Source organism: Festucalex cinctus, chromosome 1 (genome assembly GCF_051991245.1).
Source record: "Festucalex cinctus isolate MCC-2025b chromosome 1, RoL_Fcin_1.0, whole genome shotgun sequence".
NCBI classification, from domain to species: Eukaryota; Metazoa; Chordata; class Actinopteri; order Syngnathiformes; family Syngnathidae; genus Festucalex; species Festucalex cinctus.
In genome coordinates, this window is record NC_135411.1 from 44,136,879 (window position 1) to 44,158,759 (window position 21,881).

General features: G+C 38.3%; 3 protein-coding genes across 5 annotated transcripts; 1 reads left to right on the forward strand and 2 right to left on the reverse strand.

Annotated features, from left to right (window-relative positions):
* Positions 1–539: 539 nt before the first annotated feature.
* bpnt2 (3'(2'), 5'-bisphosphate nucleotidase 2) lies at positions 540–8,089 on the reverse strand. Of its 3 annotated transcripts, none has more exons than XM_077536850.1 (9): positions 7,783–8,089; positions 7,471–7,700; positions 6,988–7,060; positions 6,741–6,887; positions 5,990–6,149; positions 4,852–4,947; positions 4,320–4,481; positions 3,433–3,567; positions 540–2,139 (listed from the first exon to the last, which is right to left on the reverse strand). In XM_077536850.1, the coding sequence occupies exons 2-9, from the start codon at positions 7,587–7,589 to the stop codon at positions 1,997–1,999; spliced, it is 1,035 nt and encodes a 344-aa protein (XP_077392976.1). In that variant the 5' UTR covers positions 7,590–7,700; positions 7,783–8,089; the 3' UTR covers positions 540–1,996. The 3 variants fall into 3 exon arrangements, with proteins under 3 accessions (XP_077392976.1, XP_077392957.1, XP_077392966.1); XM_077536831.1 differs by having other exon boundaries at positions 6,988–7,063; positions 7,783–8,085; XM_077536840.1 differs by having other exon boundaries at positions 6,988–7,063; positions 7,471–8,085.
* A 385-nt stretch (positions 8,090–8,474) lies between these two features.
* Positions 8,475–16,379, reverse strand: dars2 (aspartyl-tRNA synthetase 2, mitochondrial). Its single transcript, XM_077536807.1, has 17 exons — positions 15,669–16,379; positions 15,266–15,374; positions 15,030–15,096; positions 14,778–14,879; positions 14,476–14,571; positions 14,277–14,400; positions 13,905–13,951; positions 13,177–13,283; positions 12,967–13,036; positions 12,680–12,859; positions 11,219–11,326; positions 11,065–11,127; positions 10,583–10,735; positions 10,255–10,473; positions 10,027–10,137; positions 9,676–9,751; positions 8,475–9,101 (listed from the first exon to the last, which is right to left on the reverse strand). Exons 1-17 carry the CDS (start codon positions 15,841–15,843, stop codon positions 8,923–8,925), a joined length of 1,986 nt encoding a protein of 661 aa, XP_077392933.1. The 5' UTR covers positions 15,844–16,379; the 3' UTR covers positions 8,475–8,922.
* A 191-nt stretch (positions 16,380–16,570) lies between these two features.
* On the forward strand, positions 16,571–21,855 carry cryz (crystallin, zeta (quinone reductase)). Its single transcript, XM_077536819.1, has 8 exons — positions 16,571–16,769; positions 17,631–17,783; positions 18,063–18,226; positions 18,493–18,544; positions 18,617–18,766; positions 19,005–19,106; positions 19,242–19,337; positions 21,281–21,855. The coding sequence occupies exons 1-8, from the start codon at positions 16,662–16,664 to the stop codon at positions 21,440–21,442; spliced, it is 987 nt and encodes a 328-aa protein (XP_077392945.1). The 5' UTR covers positions 16,571–16,661; the 3' UTR covers positions 21,443–21,855.
* Positions 21,856–21,881: the final 26 nt, after the last annotated feature.

A 21,881-nucleotide genomic window follows, 5' to 3' on the forward strand; every position in this document is an offset into this window, starting at 1 on the left:
TACTTTGTTTTATGTATTTAGTAGTGAGAATAATGACATGATGTACGTTCTGAAAATATCCCCATGAGCTTATTGCAAAGCAATCTGAAATTTCTTAACAAGTTAGCGGTGAATGTTACCTACGTAACAGTAACAGTCAAATTTCAGAATGTCATTTGAAGAGGTCATTGTGTGGCGTTCAGTGGATACAATTTACATTTATTTTATTTTTTTTAGTTTTAGTGAAACAGCCATTTGTGTCCTGTCCTCACGAGCCAGATTGGATCGCCTGATGGTCTGGTTCTGGCCCCTGGGCCGCATGTTTAACATACTGATGTAACTGATGGTTAGCCCTTGGCATTAGCCATTCCCGAAGTAGTGGCTCAGTTTAATTTCTTGCTGCATCAGTGGCATGTTATGATCACTGTTACCACTAGGAGTCGCTGCTGTCAATGAGTGTTGAAATGATTGATGAGAAGGAAAATGACTTGAGGAAGAGTGCATTAACACGGGATGGCGTGTGCATGTGTCGACCTGGTGAAATAAATGTTCACTTGAAGCAACAGCAAACATCCTCAGCATTTATTATCAACATGAACACGACAGCATCCACTATAAAATGAAGCAATTATTGGTAGATCATATTTGTATTACTTCAACTAGGATTCCCAAATTGACACGTCACTGACCCCGGACCGAACTCCGAAGCCAAAATTTGGCCGATTTCATCATTCACCACAAATTTATAGTGGTCTGTCCACAGACACGTGTGTGCTATTATTAAAAACTTACCAATATAACCAATATTAAGTGGTGCAAATGTGCAAAAGCCAGGTTGTCTTCTTTTTGTTTCCTGTGTTTAGATTCCACCCAATACCAGTAACAATGAGTGACATATATTTACATGTTTCAATCAAAATACAAATGTGTTTCAAACCCTGACACAATGGCGAGAGCACAAAATGTAAAATATGTTTGAAATTATTCTCAGAGAAGCAAACACAATTGTTGCAGTTTTATTTTGTTGAAGCTTGTGTCAGCACTTTATCAGAAACAGCACTAAACCAAATACTTTTATTTTGCTAAACTGTTTTAAGTAATTTGTTTTCCTTTTTTTTTTCTTTTTTTTTTTTAAACTTAAAACAAAACAAAAACAAAAAATCACAACATTCTTTTTAACATGAATAAATTGCGGACAAAAAGCACTTTTTGGTAGACACCAACAGAACTCTTGTTGAAAGCACAGATATGCAAATTCATGCCAAAATCCTGTCAATTTGTCATTATCCATAGTCTGGATGTTTGCTCAAGTCGAGACCACCATCCACAATGAACAACTCGAAAGAAGTTAGCGCTCCATCTGGTGTTCCAAGTATGTGGTGTGTCTTGTGCCACCAGCGCAAAGTGATATTTACTCCAGTTTTAAAATTCAAAGCAGTTTTCGACGGAAACTGTGACAGCATTTCAATCCAAAACAGCGACGAGAGGAAGTCATATTCAGTGTTCTTTGGATACCAACAGTGTCGGGTTCAGGCGTGGAACGTTTCAAGTAAAAATGTTACGTGGTGGATTTTTGACAAGTGGCAAATTAAAAACCATTGAAAAAGTGACCTAGCCCTGCACACAGTATGACTTGCCATCAGTGTTTCTGCAATGTGACAAACCCTTGAAGACCAGCATGTCCATCATCAAAGTAGGAGGAGACAGACGGGAAGAGGAATATTCATGATCATGCAAATTCATAGAGGACAAACTCCATCACGAAATCATGGGAAGTACAAGAGAACAATGCAGCACTCTTGGTCTTCCAAGACAGACTCATCCATCAAGCTGCAACTATACACTAATCATGTAGGAGTGTGGCAGCCATGTTGGCTCTGCTGTCCTTTTATTGAATTGTGGTTGAGAGGCTTGTCTGCTCAGAGGTCTGTAATGTTTGTACTTTGTAGTCAACTCCTTTCTAGAGAAGCGCTGGCCATACAAAAGCCTGACCAAATTACCAGTGACTGTCAGGCTCTCACTGCTTTTCAGGGTCCCAGTTTGGCAGCCTCTTCAATATGGCCTGATGGTCAACATGTACAGTGGCCACCAGTCCTCCTGTGTTGAGTGCATTCCCACTGTAATCAATGTCATCTCCCTTCAGAGTTGTCATGCGGCCCCCTACAAAACATGGTCAAATGTTAGTATGTTGTACTGCCACACAATATTGTTAAAATCTTACTTCATATTGACCTGTATTTATGTTTGTATGACAGCAAATAGTCATATTCAAATGTTGCTTTAAAAATGTCTGTACAATGAATAAAGGTTTAATGATGGGAAAAATTTTGACTTATTTGCACAATTTGGAGCTTAGCCCGCATCTCTAAACAGATTACATTTGATTGTAGTGGTAGTCTCACGTACATTTTACACTGAAAGGTAAAAAATGTATAGACCCCTTCTAGCTGACGTCACTGCTTAGCTATCGCTCCTCCTCCCGCAGCACAACCCCCCCCCCATTACAAATGAATGTAGAGAGCTTGATTTTCGGCAAGCGATTTTATTAAAAGGTGGGAAACAACGTCCTGAGTAGGACACTACATTACTGTGACGGAACCAACCGTTTGGAGCCACTAGCTACAAAAAATGGAGTTTGTTGGAGGGAAAAGTGGAAGTGGAAGCTCAAGGTATGTTGTTTTTGGTTGAAACGGTACGTCAATCACTACTTTCATGGTGTAAATTGTCATTCATTAAATTGTTTGTGTCCGGATATACTCTTCTTGCTGTATATCAAAGTCTTCAAGCTATCTTAGCTTGCTAGCTGCTAACAAACAGAACGCACGTTTACAACACATTCCTCAGCAGAGATCAAGCCTGAGTTAGTGTTGTGATAATTGTGTTAAACCGTTAACTTTTTGTTCAAAATTAATTGAATACGGTACTTTTGAATGATTGTTTCACGAAAGATAATATGGCACATTCATCACAGCTGCCTGGAATTTACAATCAGGCGTAAATGTTATGACCCACTGTATATGAAAAAGAAAAAAAAACTACCTGATATCAAATGATCTGAGCATATCCTCGTACTTTTTGTGGGTACAAAGCAGTTGCGTTGTAGTTTCGGATAGCCACCGTTCTCGTCTTTCACTCCTCTCTGTCTTCCACCTGGTTTCGAATCACGGCCGGCGGTCGAAAGGATGATCTCATCTCTCTTGAGCAATTCGAGCATCCGTAGGGCGTGCACAAGTTCACCATTGGTCGCTGATTTATCAACTGATTGATCTATTTTCTAGCTCACACTGATTGTTTTTTAATTCACTCGCATTGACGCCCTGTTCTCCACTGCATGGGTGCACTTAAATGTGACGTCACACTATAAGGGACTATTCATTAACTGGGTATATGTTTTGCTGTACACATGCAGTACAATGGGGAATTTACAAAGGTAATTGATAATTAAGAGATTACCAAGTGCAGACAGTAGTGCTGCACCAGCACAGATGTCCCATTTTTTAATCATGGTGATGTGGACATAAACATCTGCTTGGTCTACGGGCTCTTTATCGCTGGAAGGCATCTGCAAGAGTGACAGGACCTTATACCCTGAGGAGAGAGATAAAAAAAACATGGTTTGATAAGCAAATTCATTTTGATCATATAATATTGCGCACTAACTTCAGAATTTCTTGTTCACTTTTTGAGTCACTTTATGTTTTATTATTACATTTATATGCATTCATATAAATTGCTATTCCTCGGGAAGGCCTCTGATAGGGCTGCTCGATTATGAAGAGAATATTAATCGCAATTATTTTGGTAATAATTGTAATCACGACCAGGACAATCTATTTCTTTGGTACAAAACAGACCTCTGACATTTATTCTAAAGACATATATAAACCAATGTCAAAGAGAACAAAAATGTCCTAGACATGTTTCATTTAAATGGACGGCACTCAGATTCAATTTTAGAGTGTATGCTACAGTATAAGTAAAGTTAACTACCAATAATTATTAACCTTAAGGACTCTCAGAACATGATAAACATTACCTGCCAAAACCACAAGCGTAAAGTACAGTAGAGAGATTTTGTAGTTTTTTTTTTTTTTTTTTATGATATAGCAAAAACTTTTTTTTCCCCATTTTGCTATTAAATGAATGTGATGTGTAGAATTTTGCAATTTTTCTTGGAATACTGAGAGTACTTTCTTACTATTCCTGGTTTATGTTGACTTTGATTTTCTACAAGGCCTACCTGACATATACAAGAAAAACAGAGGGATTCTACTTTGGTTCTACTTTATAAATATTTCATTATTAATGCCACCACGAATATAAAATACTGTCTTACTCACCTGCTCCTCCTGCTTCTATAATTGTGGTGCTGTTTCCAAAAGCATCGTGAATAAAATGCTTCACCTTCCCTGAGTGGGAACGGGACACAATTACTTTAGGGGGGCTAACACTATAGGATGAGCGAGGAGTCATATTGGATCCCTCTTTCACAAGCGCCCAGGCTATGAGAGAGACGAGACAGAAAAAAGGAGAAAATGATTGAGATGGTGGAATCATGATTAGCAAATTGTCCATAAATGTTAATACAAGTACGTCCTGCGATTGACCGGCAACCCAAAATCAGCTAGTTTAGGCTGTAGCACAACCTCAGTCCTGATGAGGACAAACACAATTTGATTCCAAACTTAAAGTAAGCTGAACAACTTGCAATCTATCTGTGAAAAGCATGTGGCTAATTCAACATGACACACCTTTTTACTCAAATAATTATTTGTAGGATTACGTTTCCCTTGGACACAGTATTCTAAAGAAATAGTCCTCTACACCACCTCCCACCAAAGTCAACTGTGATAGTTTAAACAATACACTTACCAGTGAAGCCAGTGAATGGCTGGTGTATGACACCAATGACTGGTTTACTGCCAACAGCCACACATACCATTGTTGTCACATACTTGACTAGGGTCTCTGGGGAGTGCAAAAAAAAAACAAAAAAAAACAGATACAGGGTGGTGAAGAAGCTATTAAAACTGATGCTAGAATATAAGATTAACATATTATCAAATCAAACGAAGGCTCCAAATGTTTATTTGTACAGCAGTTTTGCAAATCAATTACTTCATTTGAGGAGCAAGTTTCTTTTTTTTGGGGGGTGATAATTTTTTTGCAGGTTTATTCTAGAGACGTGAAGCAAGGGTTTTATTAACTCATTCAAACCCCAAAATGTGTCATATTTTTTAACACTGTCCTTCACTGCCAAAACCATATTCATACGTTTTAATGTTGTTGTTTTTTTAATGTAAGAGCAAACAGGTTTTGATGCAGCTTTTGACATGAATAAGTGGCTTGAAGTAATGGCAGTTATTACAAAATACAGCCAGCAGGTGGCAGCAGAGTTTAAGAGATCAACCAGGGCCATGTTGCAACAAGCTCTTTTTTGCAAAATTTGAATAATGATTAAATTTAGCTATATTGTAATGCTAATTGTTGCAAAATGGGAACAGATACAAATATACTTTTTTTTCCTGATGAAAGAATAGAGTCTAATCTTTCTTTGGGTAGGTTTCATGTTTTTACATAGATCAGTCAAAACCCAGTAAAACAGCCGGGAGCGAAGGGTGTTGCTTCAAGTGAAAATGGCTGGGACTTAATGAGTCAAACAAGAATAATTCACATTGTGTACAACAACCAACTGTATTTTCTTGTGTAGAAAAATTGTCAATGGGTCAAGTTCAAACATAAATACAAATTTCATCCATCCATCCATCCATTTTCTGAACCACTTATTTCTCACAAGTGCCGCTTTAAATTTAATTCTAAATGGGTCGTATGGTGTTTACTCTCTGAGCTTTACTACTACTGTAATGTTGTTTTGAGAAAACTGCTCAAGTTCAATCAAGAAGCAATCAGGAGATCTCAGACTATGGCTCAGCTTGACGTTTTATAGCTCGCAAATGCCCAGGGTACAACGACACCAGTTTCACTGCTCTAAAACATGAAGATACCGAACCTGTATATTCTTGCGTGGCATCTAAAGGATCGATCCACACAGTGACGCTCTCAGCAGGGACTTCGTTTTGTCCATCGATCTTCTCTAATATGTCCGCTGGAATGTCCCGACTCCACAATGCAGTCTTGTCCAGCAGGTTGTCATGTTCCTCACTGTTCACCTGGGAGGGGGGAAAAACCCAACAAGACAAACCAAGTTTAGCCATTTCTGTGAAAACGCAGCAAAATTCATATGGCGGCAGTGTTTATAATCCAAGTTCAAGCCACATCAATGAAATTCATTGATAATGCCACTATAGCTGACCAAAAGCTTTAGTTGTACAAGATGGCCATAAAAAAATAAAAAAAAGATACCTTGTACATGTGCACGGTTATATGTATAAGTAACTAAAATGTACGACCACAATGGCACCCACCGTCATAATTCAGTTATCTTTGATCCTGTATTACCATAAAAGTTACAATTGAAGGTCCGCAAACTATATTGACTTTTAAATGATAATCTATAAGGGAAACATGGCCGACAATTTGATCGTGACAAACACAAACATACGCCAAGTCTGACTCTCTCGCTAGATTCATGAATAGTAATTAAGTGTGGTGACGTGTATCGTGAAGTACACCATTAAATGAATAAATAAATTCATAACATAATTAAATAAAATAACTAAAATGCATACACATTATGTTTCCTATATTTTAACCCTGGCTATGCTGTAAACATGCAGAAAGAAAGTCGTGTGGATGCTCACCGTGATCTCTGGGAAGGTGTTCCTAATAAGGTTGTACATTTTTCGATGCGACAGCAAGTCCCCCATGGTCAGAAGCTCATCTGCTCCCTCCTTTGTCTTTCCCTTTGATTTCTCCTTCAGACTGTTTTCATCACGCACCTTCTTTACCTGAGAAATAAAAACACAAAAATGTCCATCACGCTTATCATTGTCATAAACAACACGTTACGGGTCCTGTTTGTTTGTTTTCTGTTGCTGTTGTTTTAACCTCTTTGCCTCCAAGTACTGCAGCCTCCACTGACACAGCCAGGAGTTCTCTCAGATTCACATTCCTCCTCTGGCTGCTGCAAAGAAAAATGAACAATTTAAAAACACTCTCCACTGCATAAAATATTTGTCAAACAAGACTGAGAAAACCCTGTATTATATTATTATAACACAAACAACTGCTAAGGGCTACTTGTGAACGTTGTACTTAATTTGCATAAAATTAGAAACGCACACAAAGTGTTAGGTGCAGCTGGGCGTGGAATTGACATCCTGGAAAAGACACACCCACAAGGCTACATAAACTTAAGAGCAAACAGCCGCAATGTCTGTTTGATCAGTCCCTGCACCTCGAAACAAGTGTATCCTTGTTAATAGCAAAGCTAAGCAGTGTAATCACTCCATCCAGACTTCTTAATCCTAGGATAAAATGAGATCAGCACATGCCATCCAGCCACAGCATCTTGCATGACAATACACTCACCTGAAAGCAGCCAGTCTGCTGGAGAGTACCCCGGCGTAAAGGTGGTATAAGATGCCAAGCGCTAGAAGGCAAAACACGGCCACACCGAAAGGTGACAGGCGGATACCCATCGGAGTCATAATTGTCAATATCGGTGTTCTTCAATAGCGATCGGCGCAAACCCCAACAATCCAATTCAAGGGATGGCGTTCACACGATATGTGACGTGGCTAATGCGCCCGATGCAAAACCTTAAAAATGTCAACAAAGGCTTCGTCACGGACGAAATAAAATTTAATTGGGGAAACAGATACGATGTCGTCCAATACATACCATAACATCAAATGCACTGTCAATGCAGGGCTGTCAAAAAAGGTAAGTGCTCAGTTCGGCCGTTGAGCGCTATAAGCAAGATTTCGCAGACTAATTTCTCCAAACTCGCGATCGTATCCTTCGCTAAAATCGACATTCCTTTTCATTAGATCCTTTTCTAGAGCTGAAACACGAAGAAGCTAGCCACGGTTTCTCCAGTGTCGAACGGAGACCTGAACAATCCTGTCTCTGTTCACGCATCTTCTTTCTCAACGAATATCAGGATCACCTGACGCGCACATCTCTTCCGGGTTGATAATGATGTCATCATTGTGAGACTTGGATAGCAGTATCAGATTTACGGCACGTATTTTAAACGTTTAACTTGTCTTGGAAAAGTAATTCAAAGTCTTTGTAGTAGCTTTAAATTACTTCTCCAATGTTCAATTAAATAATTTCAAGCGCTCCATTCATGGGAAGACCAGAGATCATAACAAAAATAAGACTACCATCCTGCAGCGTTACAATTTGTAATACAAAAGTTATAAAAAAAAATTCCCTGAGCTTTTTGTGTTTTACCATTACGAATAGGAATCAATTTAAAACTGAATTTGCAAAATTCGAGGCTCATCGAGCCTCTCTTAAAAGTCAGACAACCACAAAAAGTATCTTCTGCTCAGGAATGTAAATAAATAACTTTGACACATGACATCTTTTATTGAAGCGAACAATTTATTATATATGTATTTATATTATATTATATTAATTTATATATACGATTTATAGAACAAATCCGTATGACATGATTTTAGAGATTTACGGATATCGTATAGTTTCTGTGTTATCGAATGTTTATCAGCATTCATCATTATCAGTTGTGCAATTTTTAGGGGTTTAAAAAATAAAAATAAAAATAAAAAATCCCACTCCCGCCCCAATTCAATGTGGATTTCGCTCTTCATGGTCCTATCCCTCGCAAATAACAGGGGTCTACTGTATCACTGTTCTTGTCCTTCCATGATTTGTTTTGGTTATTTCAGCATCAAGATTAGACCATGATTTCTTCCAGTTGTCTGTTCATCATCTGTTGTCTTTGTGTTTAGAAAGAGTTTCCTTTTGAGTGTCCATCCATCTTTGTTCTACACATCCACACTTCCCATTTTATTCTCCTCCTGTCTCTGCTGGCCACTTGACTGAAATATGGTAGGACTTCAGCTCCTCCTCTGACACAAAGTCTGGTGCGCCACTCATAAGGTCGTGACCGCGGAAGGACTTCGGGAAGGCTATGACATCACGTATGGTGGAAGCACCCACCATGATGGAAAGCAGCCGGTCCAACCCTACAAGAATGCATTTATTGTATTTTTAGTTGCCTTTTGGTTGTAATACAATGCCATCATTCCTAACCTGTGGAAATACAAGTGGATTTCATCCATCTACATGTACAGTGTACGTAATGTGAAGAGCATTACACAGTTGGGAGGTGCTGATCAAAAACATATATACAATACTTTTTAAGAAAAATTTCCTCAGCATTTCTTATTTTGATAGAAACAATGTTTATACAAATATGATGTAAAAGTGATAAACAAGTAAGCAAATTACACTTAAATATGTACTTCAATACTGTAATACAAATAATAATCTATTATTGAAGGAGCGAGATTAAATGAGTACCTACTTTAATTGCTTTTACAATAATTTATGTTCATTTACTTAGACTTATTACTTTTCATTAACCGGTATCTTATATTTCCAAGTGGGTCAGGAAATGGATGGATGGATCAAATCCTGTTCCTTCTCCAGTTTCATCCAGTAAACAAATAACCCATTTTCAATTGCCATGGCAAAAATAAAAAGAATAACAAATAAATAAATGAAAAAGCAAAAACTCAATCACGCATGGAATCTTACCAAGCGCAATACCACCATGTGGTGGTGCGCCAGAGTCCAGAGCCTCCAGCAAGTGAGAAAGAACAGTGGAATCCTCCTAAGAAGAAAAATATCACAACTGTAACCACGTGGATTTTCTTCATCTTGCACAACTTATCAATTATAAAACACAACAACAACAACCAAAATACGTATTCTCCAGAAGCGTAAAATGAGTTCTACATGAACCCTGAATGTACACTGGCAAGAAGCCCGCCCAACAAATTGTTATAACTGTTATTTCTGCTTCTGCCAATAAAAAAAAAAAAAGAAAAAAAAAAGCAAGTTTTCCATTTCAGCTGGTTGTGTGTGTGTCGTTTCGAAGGTTTTCACCTTGAGGATATTCTTTAAAACGTAAAGTTGCTCTGAAGCCTTGTGAATGCGAATTGAACCTCCTCCAATCTCACAGCCGTTCAACACAAGGTCATAGTGCTGACCACGAACCTGGAATGACAAGACAAGACAAAAAAAAAAAAAAAAAAAAAGTGTTTACACATCATTTTACAACAAAATGATTTCATCCATCAGCCATAAATGAATTCAAATACAACAGCAACGTGCCTTTTCTGGCTCGGTGTAGAGTAGCTGTGTGTCCTCGGGCACTGGGGCAGTGAATGGATGATGGGCTGACTCAAGCCGCTCTGGCTCATCTTCTTTAGGCAAGAAGAGAGGAAAATCCACAACCCAGAGAAAATGAAAGGCTAAAGGGTCACGGACTGTCAAACCATGAGACTCCAGGAGCTCGGCACACTGTAGACGAAGACTACCTAGCATTGGACGCTGACAACAAATTACAACATTACAGTTCATAAAAGATGCTGCAGTTTGTATATCCTGACCTTGCCAGGGCTACTAATGTATGGTTTGGGTGAGGGGCCACGTTTCATACCAAAACTTCATAGGGACCAGCAGCTATCAGTAGCAGGTCTCCTGGTTTGGCGGAAGTCTTTCTCAGTACTGCATCAGTAGCAGAGGCTGACAACAGGTTCTTCAGAGGAGACTTCAGCGTTCCATCTGCTCTAACCAGCACCATACTCACCTCCTTGGGACAGCAGAAAAGTCATTTTATCGTGACATGGACATGATATCGCTATTAATGTCAGGTGATAATAAGGATCATGGCTCACTGTTATTATTCTGACCACAACTGAATATGATTCAAGTGGTAGTGAAGCATTTGTTTCCCCTTCCACTTCATTTGTAAAATACAATTTTTAATTTTAATATTCCATTTGGTAAATAAATTGTTCCTGAATACTTTGATTACACTAATCAACTGCTAAAAACAAAACAGAACATCTTTAGAGTCACTTATTATTTGCGCAATTGAAAGAAAAAGAAAAAAGTGCGACCATCCAGTCATCATCTTACCTGGTTAAACTGAATCTTGGATGATTGTTTCAGTTTGTCTAAATCTTTCCCAGTAAATAGTTTCTGAAAATAATTTGGGGGGGAATGAAAATTGCAAAAACAACAACGAAAGTACGATATCAGATTCTACCAAAAGTAAGAGATTTGCACTTACTGCTCCACTGGGGACGCAGACAGACAAAACAGAGCTTTCTGGTTTGCTAACAGCTGATTTAAAGAAACCAATATCCGTGGACAGGAAAACATCTCTGAGGTCCATCAGCTGAACACAACGGAATGAGAGAGATCTAATGTTAGTTGCGTGAACGTGATTGCACACATTTTTGGAATTTCATTTGACAAAACCGGACTTTATTCTGGTCACTGTGGAAATACTCATTAAAGTCAGGACAGGTTTTATTGATTGACAAGTTGAAAAAAAATTATATATACATACACATACATATATATTAGGGGTGTGAATTGCCTAGTACCTGACGATTCGATTCGTATCACGATTCACAGGTCACGATTCGATACCGATTAATCCCGATACGAATGGTCACGATTCGATACCGATTAATCCCGATACGAATTTATAAGTCGATTGTTGCGATTTTTTTCCATTCAAATTTAGAAAATACTATCAGTAAATTTGTACATGTACACTGTAAGATTTGTATGAATATATTTATCTAAAACTTGAGGCTTATAACCGTGAGCCACTGTACACAAACAGTTTGCAATCTGTTTCACATTTGAACAGCATTAAAATAAAAATATTAAGGCTTAATGTGCCGTTCATATAACATTCTTCCATGCTCAAGGTGTGAATCCTAAAAAAAAAAAAAAAAAAAAAAAAAAAAAAAATCGATTCTGCCGATTATTGAATCGATTCGAGAATCGCGCGATGTAGTATCGCGATATATCGCCGAATCGATTTTTTTTAACACCCCTAATATATATATGTATACACATACATATATATATATATATTTTTTTTTTTATTTTTTTTTTTATTATTTTTTTTTTATGGTATGCAAGGATCTGTCATTGACCATGAGTAGCTGTTCAAAAGTTAATTTCCACTATTATGTAGACAAACAGCAACATTTGACTTCAAGTTTTTACGGAAAATGATCTTACAGAACAAAGGGAAAAAATGTTAATTTCATGCACTATTGTCCACTCAAAAATAAAAATTAACACAAAGCAACTTCCAAAATCCAAGTTTAGAAATTTGCATGTAAACGAAGTACATTTTTTCGATGAACAGTCCAAAGCACACATTAATAATGATTGGCCTTGCAAACAAGAATCTGGATATGTAATTGACCCCAAAATTATTCAGGGAACTTTATCTCAAAATGTAATGAACTTTCTGGTAACTCACCGGTGGTTTGATTACTTTAGAAAAAGTGAACATTTGTTCACACATTTTAAAAGCAGAAAATAAAATCAACAAACATTATAATGACAAGTGTAGTTAACAAAACATTCAAACAATTATTGAATGTCAAATGTCTACAGTTACTTAGTTGAAACAAGTTGAAAAGATTTGGACTTAGGCCACAAAGTTGAGTTGAACATTCTTGTTATGTACTGGTACGTCATCCAGGAGACAAAAATACCGCACCTTCATGCCGAATCTGGTATCTGGTTTGTCCACCCCATATTCCCTCATGGCCTCTTCATATGTCATGGTTTGGAAAGGAAGTGGGAGGGGGCCTTTCTCCGCAGGCCACGAGTATTTCAACAAACCCTCCACCAGGGACATGATGCCTGCCTGGTCCACAAAAGACATTTCGATGTCGACCTATCGAGTCACATTCACAATAAGGCTGAGGAAAAAAAACATCAAGATATTCTTTCCAGCCACGGAAATAATAATTGTGGAGACGGATGGAGATAGCGAGACTTTACCTGAGTGAACTCAGGTTGCCGATCTGGCTTGGAACCTTCATCTCGATAGCACCGAGCAACTTGGAAGTACCTACGACAGTAATGAAGGCCACTTTACTTGAGTTGACTTGCACATGAGCAACTATCAGAACAAAAACAAAATGTAGTTGACAAATGTTTTAAACAATTGCTCCCACCGATAAACATAAAATGAAGATTGCATTATCCCACCTGTCAATACCAGCCACCATTAAAAGCTGCTTGAACTGCTGAGGACTCTGAGGGAGGGAATAAAAACGACCCGGGTCTCTGGATGGAACCACAAACTCTTTGGCTCCCTTATACAAGCAGAAACAGCAGTGTTAGACATAATCTTAGTTTGGAAGATCACAAATCTAGCAAAATTGCGGATTACCGTTGCATTTGGGCATTGTGTAAGTAAATCAGCATCTGTTAATGCTGGCAGATCAATGTACATAAAAGACTAACTCTTCACCTAAATAGATTGGGTCGGATACGCTGGTTGGCTGTTAGGCTTGCATTATGTGAGTTTATGCTCTACTTCTTTTAAGACAGGTCGATAACAGAAGCACGGTCATCCAATCCACCTGGTTTGTCAGGTTCTGGCCTATATGACTACGGTTGTCATTTCTGTAAAGTTGTTGAAATAATGTGCAGTCAACATACTTGTTGGCTCCATATTAAAAATCCAAATAAGTTGGAGCTGGCGCAACAAATACAGTTCGTACAGAGTGAAGCCTGTGATTATTTTTATATTTTTTTGTATTTTAAATTCTTCAATGTTGCAGTACTGAGCTGTCGTGGTTTACACATCTGCAGATGTGAGGCAGAAGATATATACTTATGTCAAACCCATTTTTTTCCCGCTCTACAGAAAAATAATGGTTTGGTACAGGAATGTACGGTAGCTCATGTCTATTTCAATGAAAAATACTTACCCCAGGTGTTCTTTTAAACAATGTTGGTGTCTCTACATCAACAAAACCTACAAAGTGGAAGAGAAAAACACAGAATGTAAACTCAGAAGCGGTTCAGAGAATGGATGGACCGATGGGACATGAGAATGCAGGCAAAGTTACTGATGATGTAGGGGTACAATCGTCTGACTTTGATGCAGAAATCATGGCCACAGTTCCCACTCAGTGATCGTGTGAATGTTTATGTGCCCTGTTATTTATACCCAATTCAGGGTTTAGTCCCCCTCTCACCCTAAGTCAGCTGGGATGGGCTCCAGCTTCCTGCCACTCTCAACAGGATAAAGAGTAGGAAAAATGGATGGATGCAAAGAAAATAGCAGTACAACTACGCACCGTGTATATTACAGAGATATTCTCTCATCTTCATCACTAGCTGGGACCTCAGTCGGAGGTTCTTCTGTAAGTAAGAAGACCTCAGGTCCAGGTAGCGAAACTGCATCCGTAAAAGTTCGGATTTCTGGCCAACAGAAAACATTGTAATAATTTACAGGAACATCAGTAACGGCGTGAGGAGCATCATGTAGCCACTTACTTTAACAACGTCTTTAATTTCAAATGGCAACTGCCGGCACACATTGAAAACGTCCACCTGCTCAGCAAGGACTTCAATGTCTCCTGTTGGTATCACCTATCATAAACAAAAAAACATTACTAGAGCCTCTCTTAAAACAATGACAATTTTACGAACACACAGTAGTTATATAAACTGATGAATTATTATTTTAGGTTTTCTGGAGGAGGAAGCAAAATCAAAAGCAGGATTGTGTTAATTTCCCTATGAGAATGATTCAAATAAAATACGGATCATTAAATAATACAGTACATTTAACACACCTTGTTTTCCTGCCCGGCTGGTCGTTGTCTAACTGTCCCAGAAACCTTGATGACAGACTCAACTGTGAGATTACACAGTGCTTCTTTAAGATGGAGTGCGGTCTGCAAACAAGAGAAAACTTTATTGAAACCTAATTTTAATCATTCTTAGTCTAGATTGGCTTTTTAAGTGAGACAGTAGGAAATTAGGAATCCAACACCCATTGCAACACAACGAAGACAATATCAAATATGATCATGCGGAATGCTTACCTCCTGCTGAGGTACAAGTACTTGGATCAGGCCACTGAAGTCTCGTAGAATAACAAACAAGTCGTGTCTGTTTAGGACACAAAAACAAATTGTCGCAATATGACGTAAAAAAAACATCTATGCCCATGCATCTTTTTTCGTGCTAGTTAATGCAAATTAATGAAATGGACTACTGTATTTGCATTTGTTTCAGTGTTAAAAACAATACAAACACACACATACACACACACACACACCTCAGGTATTGAACCCATCCACACAATGTGACCTTCTCTCCAATATGCTCAGATCTCAGTTGTCCACAGGTATGACTCCTAAAAGACAAAGAGCTGCTTCCAGTGCTTCCTGAGGACAAAAAAAAAAAAAGTACAGTTAACACTCATTTTATTACATTTTGGCAAAGCACAAAATACCGCATGTTGTTTTATTAAATAAAAAAAAAATAAAAATAAAAATAAAAAAAGCTATCATGCCCCTTTGCAGTTCTCTTTGACACATTATTTATAAATTAATAAATGAATAAATCATACAAATGTGACAGACATTTTTCTGTTGACACAATACAGTTAAATCTGATTGGTTGTATCAGACCGAACTAACAAGAAAAAGCTTCACACGTAATTCTGCATGCCGATGTACCTGTGATAGGAGAGTTGGATAAATAGGAAGTGTCAGGGCAGCTCAGGTTTCTGACTTGTGGTCTCCGAATGAGACGTTCTTGACTTGAAGTCGAAATTAAGTGCCGGTAAGAAACTCCATGTGGTCCAAGTGAACAGAGTGTTCTCTGCATTATGTATCTGCATGCTGTTGCCATTATGCATATATTTAATTGTACTACATGAAGATAATTTTCTGCGTGTGAGATGTGGCTCGGTGCTGGAACAGCCTGGGTCAAGTCCTGAAAAAATGTTGGACAAACCTCTTCGCTACCACATCTTGGTATTATCAAATTCTGATTAAATCAAACCAGTCGTCCCGTCTTTCCATTATAATGTACATGATAAAGGAGAAAAGACGACGGTGGATCGAATAAAGACCGGTCGTTCCAATTACTTCCTACCTCGTGCTAGACCGGTCGTTGTTTGAGCGTTCTTTATAAAGATAGTTAAAATTCAAAAGCCTTTAATTAAAAAATAACAATAAAAATACGTAGCCAGGTTCTTGAGCGCTCCAGTCAAATACAGTACTATCCATTGAAAACGCCATAATGTAGAGTTGTGGCCCCCCATCCTAAAAAATATGGTTTCGTCCTGTCTTCTTCCCTTGGCGTGTGTCCGCAAATACAACCGAGAGCGCCTCCAAATGGTTTGCCATTCGAGCGTACATTTAAAGAGATTATAGAGTGATGTACACTAGGAGAATGTTTTTGTTTTTTCCGTACCATGTCAATTTCGGTTCGTGGCATAAGAGAAAAAATGTTCTGTCTACAGACAGTTGGTTGCTTATCGTTTCAAATATGCCACAATGCAGTTTTTGTCCATAGGATGGCGCTGATATGTACATAAAATGTTTGGGAGTCTCATTTATAGCAAGAGGAAGAAAAAACTGTCCACTCAAAAAGTAAATAGGACAGTACATGTATTAAAACTTAAAGTGGTAGTAGTTGAGCAGCACAATACAGTACTGTACAGTATGTCGGGCTTCAAGCTTATGAGGGCAATCCGAGTGAGTGAGTTCGGAGCTCCATCCGTCCTTAAACTGTGCGCCGATGTGAAAGTTCCACAGCCTGGAAGCGGACAAGTGAGTCTGTGCAGAACTCAAAGCACACAGTTTGGTGCTGGCTGCAGACTGTGGCCCTTGAAAATTTACTTGAACAAGGAGGTTCACATAGCCTACGTTTAAACCATCTCAAGTAAGGTGCACTCTTAAAGCACAAAAATGTGCTGTAGCCTACTAGGTATATTTTGCAAGCAAAATACAATTGACCTCAGTCTGGGTCCGTTTAACAGACCTTGGTGCTAAATGTAACATTGTGAACTAAGGACCATACAGTCTCTTAAAATATAAACTTTTTGTACAATATAATGATAAACTTTACAACACTGTGATACACATTCATAAATGTGCACGATTGAGACGAAAATTAAGACACATTTTGTGATTTTTCATTTTTCATGTTTTTTTTTCCTTTTTTTTCTTTTGTACAGTTATAAACAGGAGTCTTTTCAAATGCCATGCTTATTTATGTTAAAAAAAAAAATAAAATAAAAAAAAGAGAAATAAAATAACAATCACTGTCTGCAGAATAATTTGCTGATCCCCACAGGGAAAATTGTGTTGCAGCAGTACAGAGGTAGCACACAAAAATTGTTAAAAAATAAATAAAATAAAATAAGAATATGTAATAAAAACCTGTTCCGTACATGGGTCCAAGTCATAAATACAGTTTGTTTATTTATTTAATTATTTATTTATTTATTAACATTTATTTATTTATTTATTTATTTATTTATTTATTTTTAATTTACATTCATAGCATGAGCTTAACAATTCATACAGGCGTATTAAAAGTTTTTTTTCAGCACCTGAATGTGCATTCTGGCCAGAAATTGCTTTCTTGTTTCTTTACACGCTTCTGAGCATGGATGTGCTTTGGTGTAGGTGTTAATCCGAGTCCATGCATGCGGAGTGAACCCTGTGGAAACATACATCCGAGCTGGGACTTACGGCCGGAAGCCTTCACTTCCGTACACACCTGGTACCGACGTAGCTGGCGTGGTGGAAAGCGTCGGTGAAGGCGTCACAGCAGTGAAGGTTGGTGAACACATCAGTATTACAGTCGATATTGACCGCATACTGTACATTGTGGGCCACATGAAAAATGTAAAAGTTGGTTGAAGTTGTGTCACTTATCTCTTTACATGTTAGCACAGGATACTAACAGAGACAAATATGGCAGCACCCTGTGCTTAACATTAGCACATTTGTTGTTCACCAGCTATAGTTACTCGCCACTCACTAGCCACAATTTTTTTGTTTTTTGTTTGGTTATACAGTAGAGCTTATTGTGCAACCAAATTCCCAAATTTCCAGGAAGGGGATCTTGTTTTTACCACATCCACCCAATCTGGAGGTTATGCCGAATTTGCTGTAGCCACAGATGAGAGCGTCCACAAGCTACCCAATACTTTAGACTTCAGCCAGGGAGCGGCCATCGGCATCCCATACTTCACTGCCTGCAGAGCTCTGGTTCACAAGTAAGACACAGCAACAACATTGACGCTGGATGCTGCAGGCTTGAATCTCTTTATAGAACTTCATATTTACTGTCAAGTCAAATTTATGTATACAAATCCCTGTGATTGGCTGGCATCCAGTGTGTATCCCGCCTCTCACCCAAAGTCAACTGGGGTAGACCACAGCTCACCTTCGACCCAAATAAGGACAAGTACTATAGAAAATGGATGGATTTTTACTTTAATCCGGTTGTCAAATTAAGTGAGTTGTATTTTTTGTGTTAAAGGGCCCATGTAAAGGCTGGAGAGACTGTCCTCATCCATGGAGCCAGTGGAGGGGTGCGAGTACAATTTTAACATGCATGTTTAAAAAAAAAAAAAGAAAAAAAAAATCCAAATTTGTGTTCATAGGTTGGTGTGGCAGCATGTCAGCTGTCCCGTATGCTGGGCCTCCGGGTGATGGGGACTGCCGGGACCAAAGAAGGAATGGAGCTTGGGGCCAAAAATGGAGCACACCTGATGTTCAATCACAGAGAGGAGGATTATATTGGCAAAATAATGGTACAGTCACGTGCGCGTCCATTTCCTGTCGTCCCGCTCACTTGCTCTGCATGCTGAGATGTTTCTAATATTCTAATATTGTCTCTATGTAAATGAGATAACCAATATTAGAACATAGAAATACAGTTCTACACAATTGTACTACACTTTATTGTTCAAAAGTAGCACAATGTATAAACATATACTCTATTGGATCTCATTAGCTAGTGTGCTATATTTTTTTTGTTTTTTTTTGCAGGATGCCACAGAAGGCCAAGGAGTAGATGTGATTGTGGAGATGATTTCTAATGTCAACCTCGACAAAGATCTGAAAATGATGGCATTTGGAGGACGTGTTGTGGTCAGTATCATCGGTCATCGCAGCAGTATCCGTAACTCACAGAAGAGTTCTTGTCCTTGAGTTGTTCCTCTCTATTACTTGATGTGCATTTGTCTTCCCATTCAGCTACATGTGCAAACGTGTTCTCCTCTTTAGATTGTAGGCTCCAGAGGCTCCATAGAAATTAACCCCAGAGACACAATGGCCAAGGAGAGCAGCATCATAGGTGTTTCCCTCTTCTCTGCCACACTGGTAAACTATTAATCACATGTAACCAAACGTGATTAGGGTTGGGGGCTTAGTTACTAGTTATTTTTAGTACATGCTGTGCACTGCAAAAAATAAATAAATAAAAAAGACTGGTTCATAGTTTAGACATCCTGCTTTACAGGAAGGGTTTAAAAAATGTGATAATGTAAAATACTAAAAAAAAAAAAAAAAAAAGGCAAATACAGTGGTACCTCTACTTACGAACGTCCCTTCATACCAAAATTTCAAGTTACGAAACTCCTCAACAGGAAAATATTGCCTCTAGTTTCGAAAGAAGTTTCAGGATACGAAAGGTAAAAATACAGTATGGGCCGCTACTCGCAGCTCCCAAAGTTTACTGAACGCAACATACTTACAGCTGCTCTGCCATTGGCTATTACTGGCATCTTCCTGGCATCACATTGGCTAAGAGGGACCTATACGGTATTTGACCATAGATACAGAATAGAATATGTCTACCTGGCATCCCATTGGCTAAGAGTATTTGACCATAGATATAAACTAGAATGTGTCTATGTCGCGTCCTCGTCATGCGCCCCTCGGGCCATGAGGTGTTTAGATAGTTTTACGTAAATATTAACTAACACCCGACGAATTTGTGCAAAAATTAAAACAATTGGTGATTGATGAAGGATACGTTGCACAATAAGTTTTTAATTGCGACGAGACAGGCCTTTTTTGGAAAAAGATGCCTCGCCGTACCTGAAGTTTCCATCAAGTTTTGGAATTTATTGAAAAGAATCACCCAGAAAATGATGTGAGTGAGTGAGTGAGTGACTGATTAAAAAAATAATAAGAAGAAAATTGTTAAAAAAAAAAAACATCCTTGGATCAGTTCTTTAAAAAACACCAGGCAAAAACACTGCTGAGAGAGAACATGAACCAAAAAGAGGGCAAAAAGCGAAGAGGACAGCAGTTAAAAAGGTAAATGACCATCATTTTTATTCTTTACTCTATTCTTTGTTTTTTACATTATGCACAGCTCTCATTTATTGTGCAATAATCTAATTGGAACATGTATTTGTTACATATTTTGATGCATTTTTATGCGTTATAAAACGTCTGAATTTTGGGAGGCTTGGAACGGATTAGGGCATTTACATGGAAAATGCGTCTGTACTTACAATATTTTCTACTTAAGATCTTTCTTCCAGAACCAATTAATTTTGTAAGTACAGGTACCGCTGTAACTGCCTAAGGCATATATTTTTTAATATTTATTATAAAACGTATTGTCAAATGTGTTTTTGTCTTCTAATTCTTTTAGCAATCTACTCAATTACATTGACAAAAAATAGTTTACTGTTTCGTTCTAAAAAGAACTTCCATCAACAAAACCGCAATCAAATGTTACGTTTCTATTAGGATCATCAATTTATAGAAGTTGAATATAATTTCTTAAACAGTTCTCTACATTTAACATTTTCTTGGACACTTGTCAGGCAGGGCTGGACTGGCCATCTGGCATACAGGGCAGATGCCTGGTGGGCCGGCATCCTTTGGGGCTGATGCAGTGCTATTCAATTATTATTTGACTCCATTTTACCAGACCACAATTTACAAGGAGCAGCCCATTCATCAGTGGTAGAAGCTATGTGGTAGCCAAGGGCAGTTCGGAATCAGGCTGGGCCGACGGGCCCAAGTCAAAATGCCAGGGCCGATTATTTGTGCCAGTCCAGTCCTGTTGTCAGGCCTCATGTTTTGAGATCTCATCAATCGCTCACTTGGCTATATCATTTGCAACTCTGCTCATATATAATTACGTATAAGTACAAGAATACAAAATCCATCTTCTTTTACTCATTTTTTCACATGGGTTCAAGGTTAATGACTACTGAGACATCATTGTAGCGTAAATTAGGATCATCCAATGTGGAGCTGTCATAACTGAACAGTCCAGTAAGTAGAATTTTGTCCTCACTCAGGCGGAGAGGAAGGAGTGTGCAGCCTTGCTCTTTGCTGGGATGGAAGCTGGTTGTCTGCGTCCAGTTGTCGGCGACAAGTATAAACTGGACAAGGCTGCTCAGGCCCACCATGACATCATCGAATCTCGAGGGGCCACTGGGAAGATTGTGCTGACCATGTGATCATGTAATCAAATGATACCAAGCGGGTTGTAATGGCCAAACAAATCAGGAGGTGTTGTGTTGCATATTAATCCAATTGAACTTTTCATAGTTGATATGTCATGTTCATATGTTAAAATTCTCCCATGTTTTTGCACAAAATGAAATTCACGTTTTAAGTCCCACTTCCAAGGGAAATAATTGGTCTTATCTGGAAGTAATGCTGATGATTATTATTTTTAATTAATCAGTGCCTGATGATAAATTGCACTAAACGACACTCATTGTTATTCTGTAATAGGAATGTCTGTTATCAATGGTTTTATAGTCAAACCTGATGAAAAAAGTGTCAAACTGCCATTTTAAATGTTTTCACAGTAACATCATTTTACTTTTCTACAAGTAAGTACAATTAAACAACAAACATTAAATAACCTTTTGTGGTCATTGCATTCATCTT

What these genes read in the sequence shown, in the direction of transcription:
- bpnt2 (XM_077536831.1), bottom strand. Translation starts at nt 7,589, where the DNA reads ATGACTCCGATGGGTATCCGCCTGTCACCTTTCGGTGTGGCCGTGTTT. An exon ending in ACACCTTCCCAGAGATCACG is followed by an intron (nt 6,150 to 6,740) that starts GTGAGCATCCAC and finishes CCCCCCTCCCAG; the next exon opens with GTGAACAGTGAGGAACATGA. An exon ending in AGCACTACTGTCTGCACTTG is followed by an intron (nt 2,140 to 3,432) that starts GTAATCTCTTAA and finishes CATGTTTTGTAG; the next exon opens with GGGGCCGCATGACAACTCTG.
- cryz (XM_077536819.1), top strand. Translation starts at nt 16,662, where the DNA reads ATGTCGGGCTTCAAGCTTATGAGGGCAATCCGAGTGAGTGAGTTCGGA. An exon ending in AAGGCGTCACAGCAGTGAAG is followed by an intron (nt 17,784 to 18,062) that starts GTTGGTGAACAC and finishes CCAAATTTCCAG; the next exon opens with GAAGGGGATCTTGTTTTTAC. An exon ending in TGCAGAGCTCTGGTTCACAA is followed by an intron (nt 18,227 to 18,492) that starts GTAAGACACAGC and finishes TTTGTGTTAAAG; the next exon opens with GGCCCATGTAAAGGCTGGAG.
- dars2 (XM_077536807.1), bottom strand. Translation starts at nt 15,843, where the DNA reads ATGGCAACAGCATGCAGATACATAATGCAGAGAACACTCTGTTCACTT. An exon ending in ATCCAACTCTCCTATCACAG is followed by an intron (nt 15,375 to 15,668) that starts GTACATCGGCAT and finishes TTTTGTCCTCAG; the next exon opens with GAAGCACTGGAAGCAGCTCT. An exon ending in CCAAGATTCAGTTTAACCAG is followed by an intron (nt 10,736 to 11,064) that starts GTAAGATGATGA and finishes TGCTGTCCCAAG; the next exon opens with GAGGTGAGTATGGTGCTGGT.